This window comes from Micropterus salmoides, unplaced genomic scaffold (genome assembly GCF_014851395.1).
Source record: "Micropterus salmoides isolate LMB-PRFRI ecotype aquatic unplaced genomic scaffold, ASM1485139v1 Ms_hic_scaffold_14, whole genome shotgun sequence".
NCBI classification, from domain to species: Eukaryota; Metazoa; Chordata; class Actinopteri; order Centrarchiformes; family Centrarchidae; genus Micropterus; species Micropterus salmoides.
The window spans coordinates 9,466,922-9,487,169 of record NW_024040485.1 but is presented as its reverse complement, the minus strand read 5'-3'; the positions used below and the strand labels follow the sequence as shown (position 1 = coordinate 9,487,169).

The 20,248-nt window shown below is 40.1% G+C and overlaps 1 protein-coding gene across 13 annotated transcripts in view; it reads left to right on the top strand.

The window, feature by feature from the left end:
- The window catches only part of LOC119901824 (receptor-type tyrosine-protein phosphatase mu-like), a 154,778-nt gene that overhangs the window by 88,498 nt on the left and 46,032 nt on the right, over positions 1-20,248 (top strand). For 8 of the 13 annotated variants that reach the window (XM_038717518.1, XM_038717516.1, XM_038717521.1 and 5 more), the window contains exons 12-16: positions 7,128-7,401; positions 9,950-9,986; positions 10,866-10,940; positions 12,418-12,553; positions 13,874-13,903. In XM_038717518.1, coding sequence (XP_038573446.1) covers positions 7,128-7,401; positions 9,950-9,986; positions 10,866-10,940; positions 12,418-12,553; positions 13,874-13,903 — 552 coding nt within the window. The remainder of the gene's footprint in view (positions 1-7,127; positions 7,402-9,949; positions 9,987-10,865; positions 10,941-12,417; positions 12,554-13,873; positions 13,904-20,248) is intronic. The other 5 variants (XM_038717524.1, XM_038717528.1, XM_038717527.1 and 2 more) reach the window with 2 other exon arrangements.

Below are 20,248 nucleotides of genomic sequence, written 5' to 3'. Positions count from 1 at the left end.
ACCTTTTTCTTCCATTTAGTGTTACTGCGCCGCAAGTATTTGTTTGTTTAATTTAACACCAACTATTCTTTTAAACTGCTGTCTTAGGTTCATAAGAGCAGTTTCTCTTGGTTGTTTTGGGCGTCAGATGACTCCTTGGTTAAAGGTAAATAGAACCTGTCAACTTAATGTATATCAAAGGATGATAGTCCTCTTTGCTGTACATCCTTCCTAGAACAACAGTGGGAGTTGGAAGTGCGTAGTGAATTGGTCATTCCAATATTAAAGAAATGTCTATTTTATGAGTTGTTTTAGTATTGGTTTATGTCCTTGGCCTACAACAGTGTGTGCTTTCAGCCTCTAGGACCGTGAGAGTGGGTTCACTTCTTCATATGAGGAATGATGAACACTTGTGCTCACTGTAAAACTCAATTTTACACACATCAACTCATCTGAGTTTTTTTTAAAGATTACAGCCTGGAGATCTTTAGTCAGGCTTGTCAGCTCATGTTTACCATATGTGCAGCTGCCCAGATTAATGCCCCAGTGCCAAATGGAGAGGCCTGAGCAAGAAAGACGGAGTGATCGGTTTTTAATCTTCTCTCAGGTACAATTCAGAAGGCCTTACTCAAGCTGCCATTCTTTCAGTGGGCTAATTACAAACCCCTAATTATAATTAAGACTGTCGTGAATCGGAGCTTCCATTAATTAGCATGATGGGCTCCTCTATTGTTTACCGTTGGAAGGCAAGCTCACCTCGTGACCAGATGAAAGAGATTTGTCTTTGGAGATATAAACTTTACTTTGAGATCCACTTCATTCTCTTTGGCTCAGCACTAATGCTTTTTAAAACTTATAAATTGTCATCTAATCCATTTTAGATGGAGATACACATTGGTGCTTGTGTATAAAGAGAAAATAATTTGTTTTGGTACAGACATTTAGTTTTAAGGATCATATATGTTTAATGAGTCTCCTGAGATTATCTATTTAAAAAATTCATCTTCATTCAACAGTGGAGTTCAGTACATGGCACAACTGCACCTCAAAACTAATTGTGGCATCCTTTGATCACAGCAGAGCCTCTCCACATATAAACTTTGGGGGTTTTCAGGTACACATTTATTTCCCCACCTCCTTACTTCTCTTAAATCTCACAGGACATAAAGGACAGTATACTGCCTTCATGTGTGCGCCCGATGCCTCAATAAATATGAATTGCAAAAGAAAGGAGGTTGTGGAGGGCAGCAAACAGGAGAGATTATGATGCAGGCCTAAGATGGGATACTGACAGGCTTTTGAAGGTGTTTTCTACCTCCACCCCAAGTGACACACGATGCCTTTGAAAATCTAAGGTGACTATAAAGTAGCTTCCATTCAGAGGAGTTGAGTTAGGTGCTCTGTTGGGATCTGCTGTCTGGCCAATAATGATAAATTTAAATTTGAATTTCCCAAGCTCAAAAATAACAACGTCTCTAATCTCTTTAAGGTTAGAGGGTTGAGATGCATGGTTAAGTGACATTCGTAGTTGAGGCACATATAAGGAGATTTCCAAAATGTTCCTTGACCTGCAGTACTGGAAAGAGTCCCTGAAGTCAAAAACTTAGAAACACAGCTGATCCAGTCAATCTATCAGAGAGTTAGCATTTTGTCAACCAAGCACTAAAATTTCCCACCATAGTTAGATTTAATTTTGTGCTTTTGCTCATGTTGCAAGAGTAGCCTTCACTTTTCTAGAGTGGTGGGTAGCTCATTTTGAAATTGAACACTTTATGAAATCAGCTTTAAAGCCCCTATGAAATAAGGATTTGACAAGGGAGAACACTGATCTGCAGCACTACAGAGCAGAGCAGCATGAAGCTTGATTTGATAACGCAATCTTGCACGCTGATTGGGTTTGGGAGGTAATAGAGCTCCAGACATTTGAGTTTCAAACAGCAGATGTTTTGCTGTAATACAGGAAGGGCAGCACACTGGAAGATCACACGATAACGCTGCTTCATAAAAAAATCAAGACGTAACAGACGACAAATGTCCGTTTCACTTCAGCATCCTGCAGTCATACTGTAGTCAAATCATATTTTAGATAGATCTGGGCAGACGTTGTCACTGCAGAGGGAGGCAGTCAATTTTTCATATTTGTGTAATTGCTAATCGGTATAACATTTCCAACTTGGATTTGGCTTCTAATCTCTGGGGACGACATGCGTAGCCGGGAACAATTTTTACCAGAGGGGACACTGTTCCTTTAAGAGGATTAGTGAACTGTCTATCAGTCATGTCGTGTTTAACTAATGTTTGCAATGGCCCCTCGTCAGGGCCAGAATACGCCTCCTCACTCCGTAGCATCAAAATAAATGTTTACATGCTTCTGCAGAAATAAGTAATTTGAGATGCTTTCCTTATCATTCACACCACTAAATCAGGCCTTTTCTCTTTTCCTGCCATAACCTCTGCCTTGAGCAAGCTCATACACATATACATAAACAGAAAAAGTAAGTAGCACATTGAGGAAACTGAGTTCCAGTGTAGTTTGTACCCTGTAGCATCACATTATCTGTGCTCAACCACGGCCTTAAATCAGTTAAGTGATTTTCTACAGTACCTAAAATAAGCACTAACTTTCTTTGATCACGGCATAGCAAACGCTAATAGCTGTGCCTAAATGTGACACAACTCGATGCTTTTTGCGATTTAATGGCAAATGTAATCTATGGCACCTTCTAATTTGTTTGCTTTATAGCTTTATGGACACCAGGGAAATATAAAGAGTAAGAGGCAGACGAATGGAGGAAGGATGCTGGGTCAGGAGATGTGTGTTACTTACAACCGCTCTTAAATCAGACATATAGGCATATAGAGCTAACCGATTAGCATTACAGAGAGAGAGAGACAGTGATTGAAATGCTCCCCATACCCCTTCCCTCATCTGGAGTTCTCCCCTATCAGCCCACATGAAAAATAAATCTGAGTTTCAGGTCACAATCCAGTCGATTCCGAGTCAATCCGCCATAATTGGTTGGCGTCACATGGCGGCAGAGCTGAAATCTATCGGGCAGCGAGGCTGGAGGAGTCCTAATTGGTGTCAGCTCAGGTTGCAGCACTACTGCAGGAATACAGGTCTGCCCTGCCGACCCCTCTGGCAGACCACTTTTAACAGCTTATACAATTCTTCTCATACAGCTTCCTCCCTCATTCCGCTTTCTCACCTTGTCTTTCCATCTTCTGCTCAGGGAGAGAAGTTGAGGATTTCAGCGGTTTTGGAATTAACTACAATTACGCACCTTTAAAATGTGATGTGAACTGCGGGTTTCCTCTCCCGAGGAAGGTTTAGTTGGCTTTTACCAGGATTAGTAACTAACATTTCGCTGAACCATTCATCACTTGCCTAGCAACATCATGGATTGGCTCAAGAGCATTGCTAATAGAACAGGTTTTACTCGCATATTGATTGAAACATACAGAGATACACTGATAGAAAGACACTAAGTACATTTACTCAAATACTGTACTTCAGTACACATTTTATGGCTTTTACTCCACTACATTTCAGAGGGAAATGTTGAACTTTTTACTTCACTACAGATATTTAATAGCTATATATATATATATATATATATATATATATACATATAGTAACTTTTGAGATCAGTTTAAAAAATATGATGGATTATCAAACAGCATTAATAAACAGTTCTAATCTGATCTAAATATTTTCTCATCCCTGGATTATCATCTTGAATATGAGTATTGTATCTTACAGTACAATTATCTGGTTGGCATCAGATCAAATGAGATCATTGATTCATCTGTAAATGATTTTTGTTCTTGCTATCAAGGCATTGTTGTTCATCTGTTTGTTGTTTTTTTGTTGCTCATTCATGTCATACTGAATCAAGAATATGACTAAATGACTGGTTTGTCAAAATGATTCATAATGTAAATTGTGAAGTCAGCATGAGGTGACAAGGTGTCAGCAGCTCAAAGGCACATTAACATTACAGCAGTAATTAAAGAAAAAAGCAATCGTTACATTTGAAATCGCCAATGTTAAACTCTCGAGTCCGTTTTACATTTTACAAGTATTTGAGGGGAAGGTAGTATTTTCACCAAGGTAGGGTGCTTCTTTAAATATTTTATGGGCATACAGCAAGTTACTGCTGAAAAATGCTTTAAGTGAAACCTGTAAAGTGGGTATTATTGTTGCAATCACTTACAAAGATGAACAAAACATTTTTATTAAATTGCAAATTTATTGTGAGTTAGTTTTTTTAGTTTCTTGCTGCAGTGAATATTCTGTGGAGGAGAAGCAGTGGTTTATATTTCCGCGTTACAAGCGTTCTTACCCTTGGAGCCTCATAGCCTTTGGCGCTTGATATTTTGCCTGAGGAAAGGAAGTCCTATTCACACTGTGTCTATCATTAACTCATGGCACAGCCACATCATCATATCATAAGGAGCCACCCGGGGGGGAGCCAGCTTTTGTTTTTATTTCACTATCTGCAGATTGATTTGGAATATAAAGTACCAATATGAGCAAGCTCTGAGTGAGTGTACATTGCTACAGCACAGCAAACACAAAGGCATTGTTATTGTGGCCATAATTTGTACTAGGCATAGCTGATTTCTAAAATAACAATATAGACACAGGAATATATCATAAAACAATAGTTATTGTTTGTCCAGTGGCGGGTACTGTTATATGATTGACAGCATACATAATTTTAAATACTCTATCTTCCCATCGTAACTCACATCACATCTAGAGTGTTTTGGATGAGGCACCTCATCACTCAGTTCTCTGCCGCTCTGCAGCTACTTAAGGGGGCTCCCATGTACAGTCTCCACCTGCCCTTTGACCTCTGCTCTCAATAGGGGACAGTAATTAAAGGCTGATTTCTCCTGCAGACTCTCAGCAGGATTAAATAGTCCATCACCTCCCAACCCAGCTCTAAATAGGCGAGCTCTAAGGAATTGGGACACACCCACCAAGAGCAAAGGGGGGTTTTCTAATGACACTGCAAGCACCTTATGATAAACTGTAGGGTTAAAGAGCACATGCTGTACACACAAGGGGACACTTAATCATCCAGTACCAACCACGGGGAACAATTGATCATCTCCAGGGCTGTTTGTACTGTGACTATACAGTTTAGAGTACAGCCACTACAGCACAGATTTTTTTGACAAAGATATTTTTTCTAGTTGTTGTTCTAATAATGTGGGCGATGGGAGATGTTCAGTGTATTTCAGCATCCTTTTTATATGGCATGGTACAATTAAATGAAAGATTAGATAAATACAAATGCTTAGGAGTGCAAGGGTTATTTGCGAAATAGAATTTTTCGGCTTAACCTTTATACTAAAGTGTGGCAACCATCTCATTTATAATATTCAGTCTCGCGCACTAATAGTTTTTGTTTCGCAACAAGCATGGATTAGTTCCACTATAAGCGGATAAAAATATTACTAGGTGTTTACCTGCGTTTTCCGCATGTTGTGTGATGCTGTCTCCATTGTGTCGGAATCTGCTCGCTCATTAGTTAGAGCATGCACACAAGCACTAACTTCTGATGGTAAGGTTGCACTCTGATACCTCACCGCTAGTGGCCGCTAAAAACTACATATAGCCTCTGTAATCCTAAACTATAAACTAATCAATCTTATGCGATCAGCACTGCTGGAAGCTGTTTCTTTCGTACAAAGGAAAATGGTGTGCTATAAACAAGTGAGTCTGCATCTTGGGAAAGTGAGTGTATTGAGTAGTAGCCCACATATGTGTCCTTGTGCATGTGCATGATACAAAAAAAAAACGTGGACCCATTCTTCATTACGACCCATAGTGCTACAAATAGTTTTAAAAAATAACTCCACAGGCTGTAAATAAAAATTCACAAATGTGTAAATGAAATCGGCTTTCCAAAACTAGAGAACCAGAGCATGTCACATCCTAATATTCATTCATTCATTCATTCATACATATCTTCATACATTCATTCATTGAGCAGTGTAGCTTTGCTCCATCTTCTGTAATAATAACTTCTTGTTTGCATGACTCTTTTGGAAATGGAACGCTAGTTCCCCAATCATGGCTGGTTATTCTCCGTGGCGGCTGTAAACAGACTCTTTGTCACTCAGCAACTCAATAGATTTAACAGGTGGATGTGAGATGCATACTAACGTGAACGTCTATAAGACAGTCAGTCTCCTGCTCAAGCTAAGTGGCCGGCTCAGAGACAATGTCATCTCTGTCAGAGGCACAGAGGGCTGCAGTTTTGATCTAGCTAAACACAAGGCTCTGATGGAGAGGAAATGGAAAGAGCCGTTAACCTTTTCAGTTGATGAATAATGAAAATGCAAATAACATGAGGCCCTGTCCTGTGTCACTGCTCATTTATCTTGCATTGTATTTTGTTCAGTCTATCCTGTCACTTGGATAAGCAAGTGAATTTGTTATGGAGTTCTTGTTTGATGATTTAAGAAGTGTTTATGACCACAGAAGACATCATTAACTATTTTATACTACTCTACTCTTTAAAGCATTTTTTACTTTTACTTGCAAATGAACAGTTTCTTTTTATTTACTCCATACTTTTGGCGACAAAGCCTGGTGCCATTATTGGTAAAAGTTTCTTGCCCTTACTCTTCCTATATGTGCTTGACCCCATGTGTAGCACCGTGTAAGCTGTTCAATTCTTGCTTTTAGCTTTCAGATTTTTTTCTAACTTTTATATACCAAAATAAATCAAAGAATGATTTCAAAATATGCATTTTTTTTTTTAGATCTCTTCTAGACTGTAAACATTCATCTCTGTTTCTGTTGACTGTATGCACAAAGATGTTTTGTTGAAAAGGAAACTGCCAGGGAACTTAATGTTCACACACATTCTTGTCATGTATTCATAATGTATCTTGAGATGAGCACATATACCTGATCGTGCACCATATCATAGTAGGTACAGAGAAATTCATTCAAAATCTCTTCTATCCGACGTCTAAATAAAGAATCATTTCTAGAGACTTGGTGCACTATGGTGCACCATTCATAAAGAAGCAATTTGTCTACTTTTGCCTGCATTGCCAACTGTGTTCTGAAAGCGCCCCTTTGGCCCATTGGAGTCTGTTCATTCTGATTCTTGTGTTTGCAGTGTTTACCAGGTGGTGGTGGAGGAGGAACGTCCACGCAGAGCACGAGGCACAGCAGAAATCCTGCGCTGCTACCCAGTTCCCATTCACTTCCAGAACGCCACACTCCTGAACTCCCAGTACTACTTCACTGCTCAGTTCCCTGCCGCCGGCATCCACTCGCCCCAGCCCTTCACTGTGGGGGACAACAAGACCTATAACGGCTACTGGAACGCCCCTCTTCTGCCTCAGAAAAGCTACAGCATCTATTACCAGGCTGTCAGTACAGCCAACGGGGTGGGTGCTTCTGAGGTTTTTATTTTATTCATGCAGTTTCAGTTACTAGTGCAATGTTGTGTTTCCAAATAGATGTGTTTTGAAAAAGCTGTGTTCTCTTTGTTACCATGCATAATCACAAAATATGATATATTGTTACAGATTAAACAAACAGTACCTTCTTAATCGCTGATGACATTTAAAAGCTGCGTATACATTTCTTGATCAGTAACAATAATCTACTGATATAATGCATGATAATATTAGACTCTCCATAATGAGTGCTTTTACATTTGTTAGTGTTTGTTTGTTGATACTACTTCAGCATTTTAAGTACAATTTTAAATGCAGGACCTTTACTTGTAATGGAGTATCTCATTACAGTACAATTATTGTACTTTTAATTAAGTAAAGGACCTCAATACTTCTTCCACCACTGCTTACAACCAAATAACAAATGAGATGACAGAGAGAGGCAAAAAATACCACTTGTTAGTCTCACGTACTCTAGATTACATGTTGTGTGTTGCGTACCAGTTTGACATTGTTTTTGACAGCATGTAGCACAGTCGTGAGAACGTTTAATTTGTTTACTAGATTAAATGAAGCACAACCACTGACAAAATAATACCACATCAAACTGAATGTGGTTTGTGAAGGTAGATTTTATTTTTTTTATGTTTATAGATTTTATAGAGGACTTACTGTAACATATTTCCTAGTCAAACAGTGCCTCTCTTTTTTTCAAATCATATGCATAGCAGCTTTAAAGTGTACATGAAACAATGCAAAATATAATGGTGGATTTAATGAGAATGAAGGGCTGCAAGACAGATTGATTGACTAGGTGACTGAAGTGGCTGAGTGCAGAAGTCTCTGACTCTACACAGTAGCTGCTCACACAGGCAGACACATGCACGCAGCAGCACAATTGCATTTGGCCTCAGCTAGATGTGTCAGTACTCTGCTGGGGTGCACCAACAGCACTGTCTGCACCCTTAATAGGCTACAGCAGGGTCAAGCGTGGAATGCTGTGCTCTCTATGCGGTGACATGCTCTTTCCCTCCATTACTGTTGCCCTGTTTGCCTGCCTTTTCCAATGGAGCTTTATGCCAAATGCCAGACAAGCCTTTGATCAACGGCATTTAAGAGAGCCAGTCTTCCCAGCGGCAGTTAAGCATGGGAGGCAGGCAACAACAACGGGGTTACCGATCGTACAGGTCACAGCCTCTGTCATCAAGTGGCACTTGGCGGGGCCCTCTCTCCACGGAGCTGTGGCAGACAGCTCAATGGTGACTTCAAGAGCCCCACTGATTGTGGTCCTGAATGAGAATCACCATAAACAGCCTCCTTGAGTAACACCAGCACGTCTTTAAGGAGGCAAAAGAAATAACACGTGCAGCGGGGCTGAATCCAATTAGCGAGTTTGCTCTTGAGAGTAAAACATTGCCGGTCTGAAACTTTCCAGGGCGAATCAGTGAGTGTTGTGAATTCGCTGGTAGTTCTCTTCCTTGAACAAACAAAATGAAAGAGTCCCTTGTTGACATACAATAAAACTGACATTATTTTTATATTCAGTGTTTTGATTTACAGTGGCCAAATGCACTCTCTTTCATTAAGCCGTCACTGTCAATGGATCGTACTGCAAGCTTTAATTAATGTCTAATGATGTTGGAGTGATTTGTTTGGGCCTCTTAAACAAAATTAGCACTTAGAGAAGGTGAGTGCCATCCATACCTAGAATTCTTTCAGCCTTCTATTCAAATAAAAATCTAATATAATTTCCTGTAATGTTGCCTTTAACAAAGGACCGTCTGACAGCTTAAAAGCTGCAGTAACGTGAATACACATGCACCCAGGATCACATGAACATTAATGCTTTTTCTCTTTCTCTCTTTTCCTCGTGGCCTCTAAATGCCATCTCCCCCATGTGTGCTCATTGCTCATTGGACAGCTTGGCTGGGTCAAGCACAGGGACACAGCACTCATGTCTTTTGTTCTGTATTACTCATTGCCTCCCTGTTCCTGTCTGCGTCCTTTTTCCTGTTCGCCAGACCGTTGTTGACAACAAACTTTTCTGCCAACAGCGAGAGCAGTGTTGTTGGGGTTTTTTTTTTATGTTGTTGAAGGCTGTTGTCAGAGCCGAAACTCCATTACATATTCAGAAAGACTCCCTGACGTGTCATTTTGGAACCCCGCATGCAGGGTTGGTGTCGCTTGTCACAGGGCTCTGGTTTCTCCACAGTGGCTGACCACCTTGAGCCGCAGGCTGCCGACAGATCGCTGTTGGCTGACAAATCAGCAGCTCAGCACCACTAATCTGTGCTGTAGGCCCTCTCGCCTAACTGCGTTTTGTGTCACAGTCATTGAGCTCAACAGATGATAGGGGACAGCGTAGAACTGGCTGAGCTGTTTTGTTGGAACCATGGGTTCTTAGATAGGTGTTGTTGCTTCCATAAGTGTGTGTCTTTGTGTGTGTATCTTTTTCTGTGCGTGTATGTCATAATAGTCATTGATTCTTTTCTTTTTCTTCTTTCCTTTCCTCCTTTTAATTTATCTGTTTGTACAGGAGACCAAAATTGACTGTGTTCGAGTAGCCACCAAAGGTAGGAATAGATTCACATCAGATTGTGTGAATGAGGATGTTTCCTATATGTAGTTCCTAATATCACTGGCACAAGATTTGTGAGAACTAACAAAATTAACATGTTTTTAAATGAAAGTCACCGAAGTATAAACTGACACATCACATCTTCAAACTCTCAACTTTAGTAAGTTTGTTAGCTTTAATTTGTACCCTTTGTAAGTGTCTTAAGAGATGAAATCGTGTGATATGGTCTTCACATGTTCTTGGTCAATACATTGACCATGAACATGTGTTTATTCATGACAGGGAGGCAGCCTGTGTGCCCGTTGAGGTCTGTAGGCACTTAGCTATGCTGCCTGTGCACCCTGCTCTACACATTAAAGGTGATGAAGTCTAAGCGCTATCGATCCGGGAGCAGAATTGATAAGGCCGGAGGGATCCATAGTCACACTCCCTTCTGGGCCATTAGGAGGTCCTGTCACATGCCCACAACAATCTTGTATATTGTGGACTTAGCATGCGGCTCCGCTATGGATTTCTTGTGGATTTCCAGATATCTCCATCTACATGGCTCAATGGACTGAAGTAAAATAGCACGTACTAGAAGTAGAATTATCATATAAGCGACTTATCACCTGGAGGGATACATTTTAATGCACTGCGTTAGGCTCACTAAGATATGAACTTTTGTGACATGACTGCTGTTGCTAACTTGGCAAAACAAACTGCCAAATGCTTTCTAATACAGTAATGGTTGTCTTTGTCTGGCTCAATGTTGCATGATGGTGGGAACTGTTGGTGTGGCTGTTTTCTGCTTCAGTGTGGCCTCTCTCTCTCTCTCTCTCTCTCTCTGTCTCTCTCGACTGCATGCAATCCTGGATCCACTGACTCTACTCAGCCGCCATACTCGTGACTCAGCTCACAACCCCCTACATCCGCATCGCCCCAGCGGCTGGTGACAACCAACTAACAGGTCAGACCCGTAGCTTTCTGCACATTCTGTGACCTGGTTTTACCCACTACATGTTTAATGTGGCGGCCATACTGACGATTCCCTCAACAGGAAAACAAACAAGTGAAATATTGCATGTGTGTGTGGTTCCTGCTGTTTGCATATAATCAACGTGATTAAAACAAAGTTTCCCAGACATTGTCTTCTACCTTCATCTTCTCAGCATTACTGGACATGAAAGACCTGTTTGAGGTGCGATTGTCATTTGATGTGTCAGTGTTGGAGATTTTTGGCAGGAGTTAATCCCCTTTCATGAATATTTCTCATTATTTCTGGGAGATTAAGTGTTGGTTGCTGCAGTTGTGACAACTGTAAGCACATAATAGGATGATGAAGTGCTCAACATGAAGATCTTGAGAATTTTCGGGAGTGTAGCATTTAACTATTAAGATTCTGCTCAGTTTCTTCTTGTGTGTGCAGCTGCAGATTCTCTCAGGCTGGAATTGAAGAGTACTGACTTGTGGCAGTGAACATACAGCATTCACAGCTCAAATGGGGATTTGTTACTGACAGCATTTCTGTAAGATTAGCCTGTAACAATATATTGGGACAAAATCAGCTCCATCAGTCCAGACGTGATTGTTAATATGTCACCGGTCTTGAAAATCCTCCACAGCTCTGCCTTAAAAACTTACATCTAAATAAAGGCCTGGCTATTGAAAGAACAATATGTCACAACCAGCTTGGGGAAGATATTTACTTTTTTGATAGGGAGAGAAAATAGCAACGCTGAGGAGGGAAGGAAACCCACTTTAACAGATTTGTCTGACATACAATTTATCATTCTAAATTTACCCCTGGTGACAAGGAATAATGGTGGTGTTCAGGTGGACAGTTGCCATTCCAGCAACGTTGCTTTCCTTTAAAGTGCCTCTTATCACTTCCCATGGAGCAGATGCTGTTAAAACAAGACGTTTTTCCCCCTCTCCCTCTCTCTTTGTGTCTCTCGTTGTTGGCTATCTCTTCCCGAGCTGATATTTAATGTTTTGGTTATTTCAGGCTTTTTTTATCTTCTTGGGTATTATCTTTCCCGCCCCGCATCCTACATTTTTCTACAGCCCAGCAACCATTTGCCCCAAGCATGATTAACCAAGGGTAAAGATGGTGCGCACTTATCTCTCCCAGTGCAGCTTGATTCACAGAGCGCTGATGTCCACTAAGGACGGAACTAAAGGTGGAGTCGTCAGGACAATAGGGAGTCACTTACTTTCAAAATAAACATTACTCTAAGCCAGTGCAAGTGTATTGATATTTATTGTCCACACAATGCAACAGAATATCAGTGTATTGATTAATCAACCTCAATCCTGCACACAGTCAAATTGATGAGAGGAAATACTGAAAATATGGATGTGCACTCTGCTGTTTGGTTCATGTAGAACAATAGCAAAAAAAAAATTTTATTTGTTTGATTTTTATGGATTGGGATGTTTTTCAGGAGCAGCCACTCACAAACCTGATGCGGTAGAACCGGAGAAACAAACGGACCACACGGTGAAGATTGCTGGGGTCATCGCTGGCATCCTCCTCTTTGTCATAATTTTCTTAGGAGTGGTACTCCTCATGAAGAAAAGGTAAGCTTTTTTTCTTACTCGCTGAAATACTACTTTTTGTGGAAGAAGTTGAACTTACTTGCAGAGTGCTCATAAATAAGTAGTTTTATCATTTTGTATATTTCTCCCTCAAACGGTAGTATTGTCAGCGTGGTAGTAAATAATTAATTTGATTATGTTGATACGCCCCATTAAGGCTGTTTACAGCCATGAGATACAGTGTGCCATGAAAAATTAATCCGTTTCCACGGCACCCTCAAACAAATGCACAGCGCTTCAATGACACTGGAATGGGAATAGGAAAAATGTTTTTGAGGCTTGTGGTATGGAGAGAGGCGGGGAGGAGATAAGAAAGAAAATATGATGAAAGGCTCAAAAGGAAAGAGGATGGCTACACAGCTGAAGGCTAAGTTTACATTAGCACGGGACCCCATACTGGAGAGAGGTCCTCTGTACATATCCCAGCAATCAGGGGAGCTAAAGCTCAGCAAATATCCCACACCCTTTTGTCCACACCAAGGCTTGAAATAACACAATGTCAGTTTCTGCAGAGATTTCTTCACAAGTTGGTTTCTTTTTAATATCTCAATTGTGAAGTGCAAGGACAAAAGAAATTCCCAGTTAAACTTGTATCAACTGTACTTTACTGTACTTTAATGTTAACTTGTCTTGAATTCAAGAGTAAAGGTCAGCACAGTGGATGGAGTAGATGAAGCTGAGAGGGAAGGCAGAGTTGTGTGCTAATATAATTACTATATTCCATATTTATTTTTGAAAGTAATGTAAGAATCTTCATTTTCTACAGCAGGACCTGTCTGTGTAGTACAGCAATCAGTGGGTAGGTTTGAAAATCAGCACACAGAAATGAAATTGTTTTCAATTAGCCTTAATCAAACCAGAGATGGAGATGACTTCATTGGTTGAATTATGTGTAATTTAATGTTACCAACAGGGAATCAGAGTTGTGTTTAGACATTCAAACGACTCATTAAGTTTCAACCTTGGAGGTCAGATATGGTCATTTTGATAGGTGAATAAAATGATGTGTTCATAAAAGGGGGGGTTTAGTGACAGTATGGTTGCCTCTGATTTACGTAGAGAGTAGTGAGTTCTTCTGTACCGTACTGAGGCCTCCCCGCCCTTGCAAAGCATGACATGACTCCAAGCGATCACCTTTGCCCTCATGATCACTAGTTTACCTCCACGTATGCCACCATATCTGATTTTGTTCATTTCTACTCTTTTTTCAAACATTAATATATTTTTACTTTTTCTTTCCTTTTCATTCCATCCCCTCCCCCTCCTCCACTGCTTAAATCCTACCACCACCCCAATCGGCAGAAGAACCTATCACTCCTACACTTACTACCTGTAAGTAACCACTTTGTGTAATGTTAGTGCCATGCTTCTCACCCACACACTGTTTCCCATGCATGCAAAGAGCCATGTCACCCTCCTCCTGCCCAGAGCTATTACAGAGGCCCAACTGTAATCTCTGCTGGAGGAATGGAGGACGCCACTCCAATGCATCTCCACATGATGAGCACATCATACTGTATGTCACATTGGCACGACTTCTGATGAAAGCACGCAGATGCAGCTACACCCCCACAAAATAAACCTGCCCCCACGAAACCTGCCACTGAGATGTTATTGCAGACATAATTTCTGCAAGACTTTAAGGAGTTTGTTTATCAAATGATGAACTAAACTGCCTTAATGATTGTACGGCTGCCAAGCTCATCTTGTGAAAGAAAAAAAATCAATGCAGGAGCTACTGCATTTTTACTGAGTGTGAATTTTTCATTTGCCTCCAATGATTTCATCTCTGTTGACTTGTCAAAGTTAGATTTTTTGAAGTGCCTATCACAGTGCATCTATGCTTTAGTTGTGCCCAGAACTTCAATGAGCTAGTCCAGATATTTCACATACATCCTGCAAATGCCAAAGAAAAAGCATTCCGTGGGATTGGCCGTATTTATAGCTATTTCACTGAAAATGTAAGCATGAGCTAACATGTTGACATAACCAATTTGGCTCCATGTGCATGTGATAATTTCTGTCTCTACCCCTACTCCATCCTGTCACTCTGTCGTTAAACCATCTAGCTCTCATGCTTTTTCTTCCCATTTTTTTTTTCCAAGCATGTTTTTTGGGTTATTGCATTGATTCTCTGGTGATGGTGGAGTTGTGTCTTTAGCTGACAAGACGTTTGCATCACTACTGAACGAGACGATGTGATCACAGAATAACCTCGTTTCTATTTAGATGTCTCCAACATCATAAAACAATAGCCGCCGCGCTGCTTTATTCAGATGATTCCAAATCACACCTGAATGGTAAAGAAGCTTATTCTGCAGCTCTGCCTTCCCTGTTGTAGCTCATAGCTCCCTCTGCACTGTCTTTGTGATGGATGCCGACTAATCTGTCTTGAGATGACTGTGATCATAGGACAGAATGGAGGCTGCCTCACATCAAAGAACATCTCAGAATACACCTGGAGATAATACTACTCTGCGTGTCACTCATGTTAGATCACAGCTGTCTTGAATGGAAAACCCCAATGACTGTGGTGTGAGTGGTGCTGTCAAAGCTGAGCGCACACAATGGCCGAGCTAAAGAGGAAGGGATAAGGTTGTCAGTGAAACAATCAAAATATCACTTTTGTGTTTTTGTTATTTTACCTGCCAAACGTGTCACTGTTTTCCACATGAGTGCTCAAGTTCCACAAGTTAGGGATTTATTAGCTTATTTTCAAACGTCTCTTGGTGATGTGTTATATGTCCATTTAAAGAACATTAGAGATTAAAGAAGTGTTTGTTTGGAGGCCTGTTTGCTTTGATTGGTAGGATGTAGGTAAACTAGATTGGATATCCTGGCTCCAAACAATTAAAAGGATGCACTTTGCTTATTCCACCTTGTGAAGAACGTGTTACAGGTCTCAATCAAAAATGTAAAATGCAAGTCTCCTTCACTTGGTAGCCACATGAATATCTTTCTTCAGATATGCACCTTCTCTCATTTCCTCTGTCTCTCCTTCACTTCCTTCCATCCCCCCTTCTGTTCCCTCCTCCTTCCTTCTCCCTTCTATTGATGATGCATCACTTCCCAATAGGCTTGCACATGATAGAGAATCATCCTCACTCAACTCATTAGTGTAACACTACTGACAATAACCCCTGATGAAGACCTATGTCAATCTCAACACATTTATTTTAGATACATATTGCCATGGAAAATAAAGGCATTTTAATTTTGCACAAACCCTCGTGCCTCGTTTTTGATGGAGGCCATATTCCACCCATGCAATGAACCCTTCACATAATGGAATAAGCAGAGTACACCTGCAGTCGCCAAAGAGCACCTGTGTATGATCCCCACAAAGACCTAGCTGCGCTTCTACTCCGTCGTCTTCACTTAGCAGGATGCGTTTGAGCAGTTAAGCCAAATCACAGGCTTTACGAAGTCCGTTCAAAAATGCATTTATTTGTGACATCAACAGCCCATGTTTTTCCATGTTTTTCTGCACTGTCATGTGTCAAAATGAATCTGGAGTTTACTGCTAAGAGCAGAAATGAGGGAGAGTGGGCTGCAAATGTGACTGTGACTCCTCTCTGAAGCGGGCAAGATAACACTATAATATACAGTTAGATAAGATGAAGGATTAATGACCTATTTTTGGGAAATGTGCCATGACGGCTGCAAATACTAATAGATAATAAAACATGCTTAAGACGTAATTTAAATCGCAGGCATGTCTGTAACAAGTGACACTGTCCCCTGCACAACGTCTATAATGGATGATAAACAGTAATGGCTCCATGACGTTTTTACATGCAAGATGCCTATTATATACAAAATGTAAAACTCACTTGGCATGTGAACAAATTTAGTGATGTTTTTATAGATTTGTGTTTTTTCACCTAGACCTCTACTCTTGCTGTTTATCATCAGTGTATGGGCCTACGACACACTGCAAGCAAATTGTTTGCAAGTACTGTGATGTAGAGACAGAGTTCAGCTAAAACTTTATGGATGAAAGATACATTTGTTGCAGATTAATAACTCACTACTCTGAAAATCTTGCTCCTGTCTATGTTGATAAGCTGGTAAGGGGAACACTGAAGCTGTGTTTACTGGCTTCTCCCTGAAGGAACTGCACATGTGTAACTCCCAACAAAGATCATTTAGAGACAAGATGCATCACTCCATAGCTAAATCAAAGTGTTATACACAGGGTGAAAAGAGGAGCTTCAGCAATGTGCAGTATGACAAAAAATATGGTGTTTTTTGAAAATTAAACCATGTAAACCTGTTCTGGTGCAACCCCTAAATAACCTCTTTGACAAAAAATAGTAATAACTTTTCACACATCCGGATGTTCAACACTAGGCTTGCATCACCAAGTAAAACCAAGATAATTCTCGGCAAGGCCATTAAAAGGTGCAAAGATTATTTTTTACAGCTGTGCATCATAAGTAATTGACTTTTAAAATTATGCTGCATCGGGCAAGGATGTCCCCTTTAATAATACAACCTGCCATCCTCTCATCTTCTCTTTATCTCTGTCTCTTGTGTCATACATGGTAGCCAAAAGAAAGCAATTCAAGTGAGGGAAACACAGGAGAGTGATATCTAGGAAGGACCTCAATTTGCACCTTGAGGTGTTCAGGTGAAAGTGTTGCATCTCATTATAAAGGCGCTCTGTAGCGTTGGTTCTCTAGTCTTCTTAACCCTAGTGTACTACTCTCAGAGAGTCTAAGCTCAGATCATGAGCAAATTTAACTAATATGTTGCATATAGCCAAAGTCTATATTGTGAAATTAATTACAGACTGCATTCTTAAGATTCTCTAGAGCCTTCTCTGAAGTGCTCATCTGCAGTTCTGATAACAGCCTTGTTGCCAGCCATGAGATTACAAAACCTCTATGATTGATGAACACCATTAATTCTCTCATGCATTCATCAAAGTCTTTTAAAGGCATGAGAACATCCTGTGGTTGCCAAAATATGCACTTTAGGTATATTACCAGAGGTGACTGCACGCAACACAACATCAGTCGGGGCACTCATTAGGGATGCAGTTACATGTGTGATCAAATATGACTGTCCTTTAATCGGGTAGCCATACCGGCTGCTGTGCCTGCTGTGCTGGTGCTGGGGAGATAGAGATCAATTGGCATAGGACAAGGATTGTGATTGGGTCTTTATTCCCGTGAGAGTTTGATTAATCCATCAAGGAGCCGGTATGTTAAATACAAGCACACAATTACTCTTTCACTTTCTCACTGATGATGCTTGTGCAACGCTCCTCAAACCGCAGGTATATGATTATATGATTTGACTGAGTAGATTTCTTTCATATAGTTAACCAGTATATTTTCTTAATGTCCGCCCTACAACTCGAGAATGTTTCAAATTGAACTAGAAAAAGACAAACATTTGAAATATTTGGATTATGCAGCTGGACAGAAAAATGGTGGTTGCACGTTAGATACTGTTCTAATAGACACTTTTGTCTGCAAGTGAATTGAATCTAGACACTCATCTGTTTCCTGTAGTATCAAACCAATGTTGGCCTTTGACTAAATTAGTTCATAGTAAGACATGTGACCCAATGGGAACCTCCAGGTCTGAAAAGTAAAGCCAATGTGTAACAGACCTGACAAAGCATAAATTCATATGTTTAACAAATCTGCATCATATTGTAGTTATTTCAGCATCAGTTTGATACGTTTATTATTATTTAATCACAGCAAAGTGTTTACTTTGGGTTCATAAAGCTGTAGTAATGGCGAGTTGTGTTTATTCAGGTTATCGCGTTAAAATCGCCTTCTCGCGTTGTGTGTGAACACTTGCAGCGAATGTACTCACGCGAGGAAAGTGTCGCGAGGTGAAAATTTGCGTTTCGTCTGAATACGGCCTTAAACCTGCAATCTTTCTAATTTGCCAGCAGGGGACGACTCCACTGGTTGCAAAAAGAAGTCTGATTGTATAGAAGTCTATGACAAAACGAGCTTACTTCCTATTTGATTTATTACCTCAGTAAACACATTTATGCTTTTAATCGCTAGTTTCAAGTCTTTTTCAATATAGAATTATTTAGAGTAAATTAAATGATTAAACATGGTACGCTTTAGGGCGTGACTCCCTTGTGATTGAGAAGTCTCTTCCACGGCGACCTGTCAAGCGTAGCAGTGCGTATCCCTCCCCAGCTCCACTCTCTCGGCCAACATAAAAACTGCACAAATTGCACAGCAGTTTAATTTTCATGCACATTTAATTTTATTATTCTTTGTTTAAAGTTGCTCTAATTAATATTTTTAAATTAATAGTGGATAAAGTGCCTACGTCTAGAATTATCACTCTACTCTACTGAAAAACTTTACATTTACATTAGATTTACATTTACTCATTTGGCAGACTCTTTTATCCAAAGCAACTTACATTTGAGAACCAACATACAAGCATCAATAAAGCATCGATACAGTAAGAGATCTACAACATTTGCATTCATTTAGAGTTGTTTTTCAAGTCCAGTTTTCACTCTCTTTTAGCTATGTTTTTGGTCTAACAACTCTTGCGTTTGGAAATAAGCCTGTCTGCTGTGGCTGAAAAGTGACGCTATGAGAGCGAACCAATACAGTGAAGTTACAGGGTGGACAGTTTAACAATGAGCTGAAACTTGCTATACAGCTCTGTAAAGCCAAAGGGTGCTGCACATACAAATGATAATTCTTTGTCGCATTCTTTGTCCTCTGTCGCATTGTCACATTGTTTTTTTTTACATTATCATATGATACATTTATCTCATCTCAAACTCACACTATAGCTGCTTTAATAAACTCACTTGTAGAGCCTTTATTTACTAAAGAGCCAGGTATTTTGCTTAGGACTTGGTGGAAACCAAAACAGAGGTATAAGGAGAATGATTATTAGAGTTGTTACACTTTGATGATTGTTGGTGTTTTATTGTATCAGCTCATAAAAAAACGTTTTATTCAGAGTGATATGTTTAATTTCCACCTGGCAGGTGGCCACTTATATCATAAATCCCTGAAGATATGATGAGTGCAGACATTTTATTGAGTGGCCCCAATGGTAAACAGACCTGTATGCCACTGTCTCTGCTGTAATTAATTCAACTCCTGCAGTGTAATATCAAAAAGAGAAACAAGCAAAAGTCCAAATAGAATCAGCTGCTGTTGGTATTTGTAATTTACTTTTAATATCTAAATAGCTTCCTTTTTACTGAAAGCCTGCACAGGGACATATAAATCATCGTCCCCATTCTTTATAAATCTTACTTTTCATAATCACCTCCACTGCACTCAGTGTCAGAATGGGAGGCCTACAAAATGTACCATGTATAACACAATGTGCTCCGGGCAAACACCTTCATTAAACCTTACAAGTCGAACATGCGGCAAGAATCACATTAATTGGTACAAGCCTTGCAGATTTTTGCACCTACAAGCTCTGAATGTTGATGAGGAAGGGGAAAGAGGAAGAGCAGCTCGAGCAGAGCGAAGGGATGTCATGCACGGAATAATGAAGCTTAAACGCATACATTTTAAAATGATGTGTCATTTGCAAAACATCTGTCTGTCACAGTTTGGCACAGTTTGGCACTTTACACAGTAGCTCTCATCAGCTTCTTAACTACATACAATATGTAAATGCTCCGTACTTGTATAGCGCCTTTCTAGTCTTTTC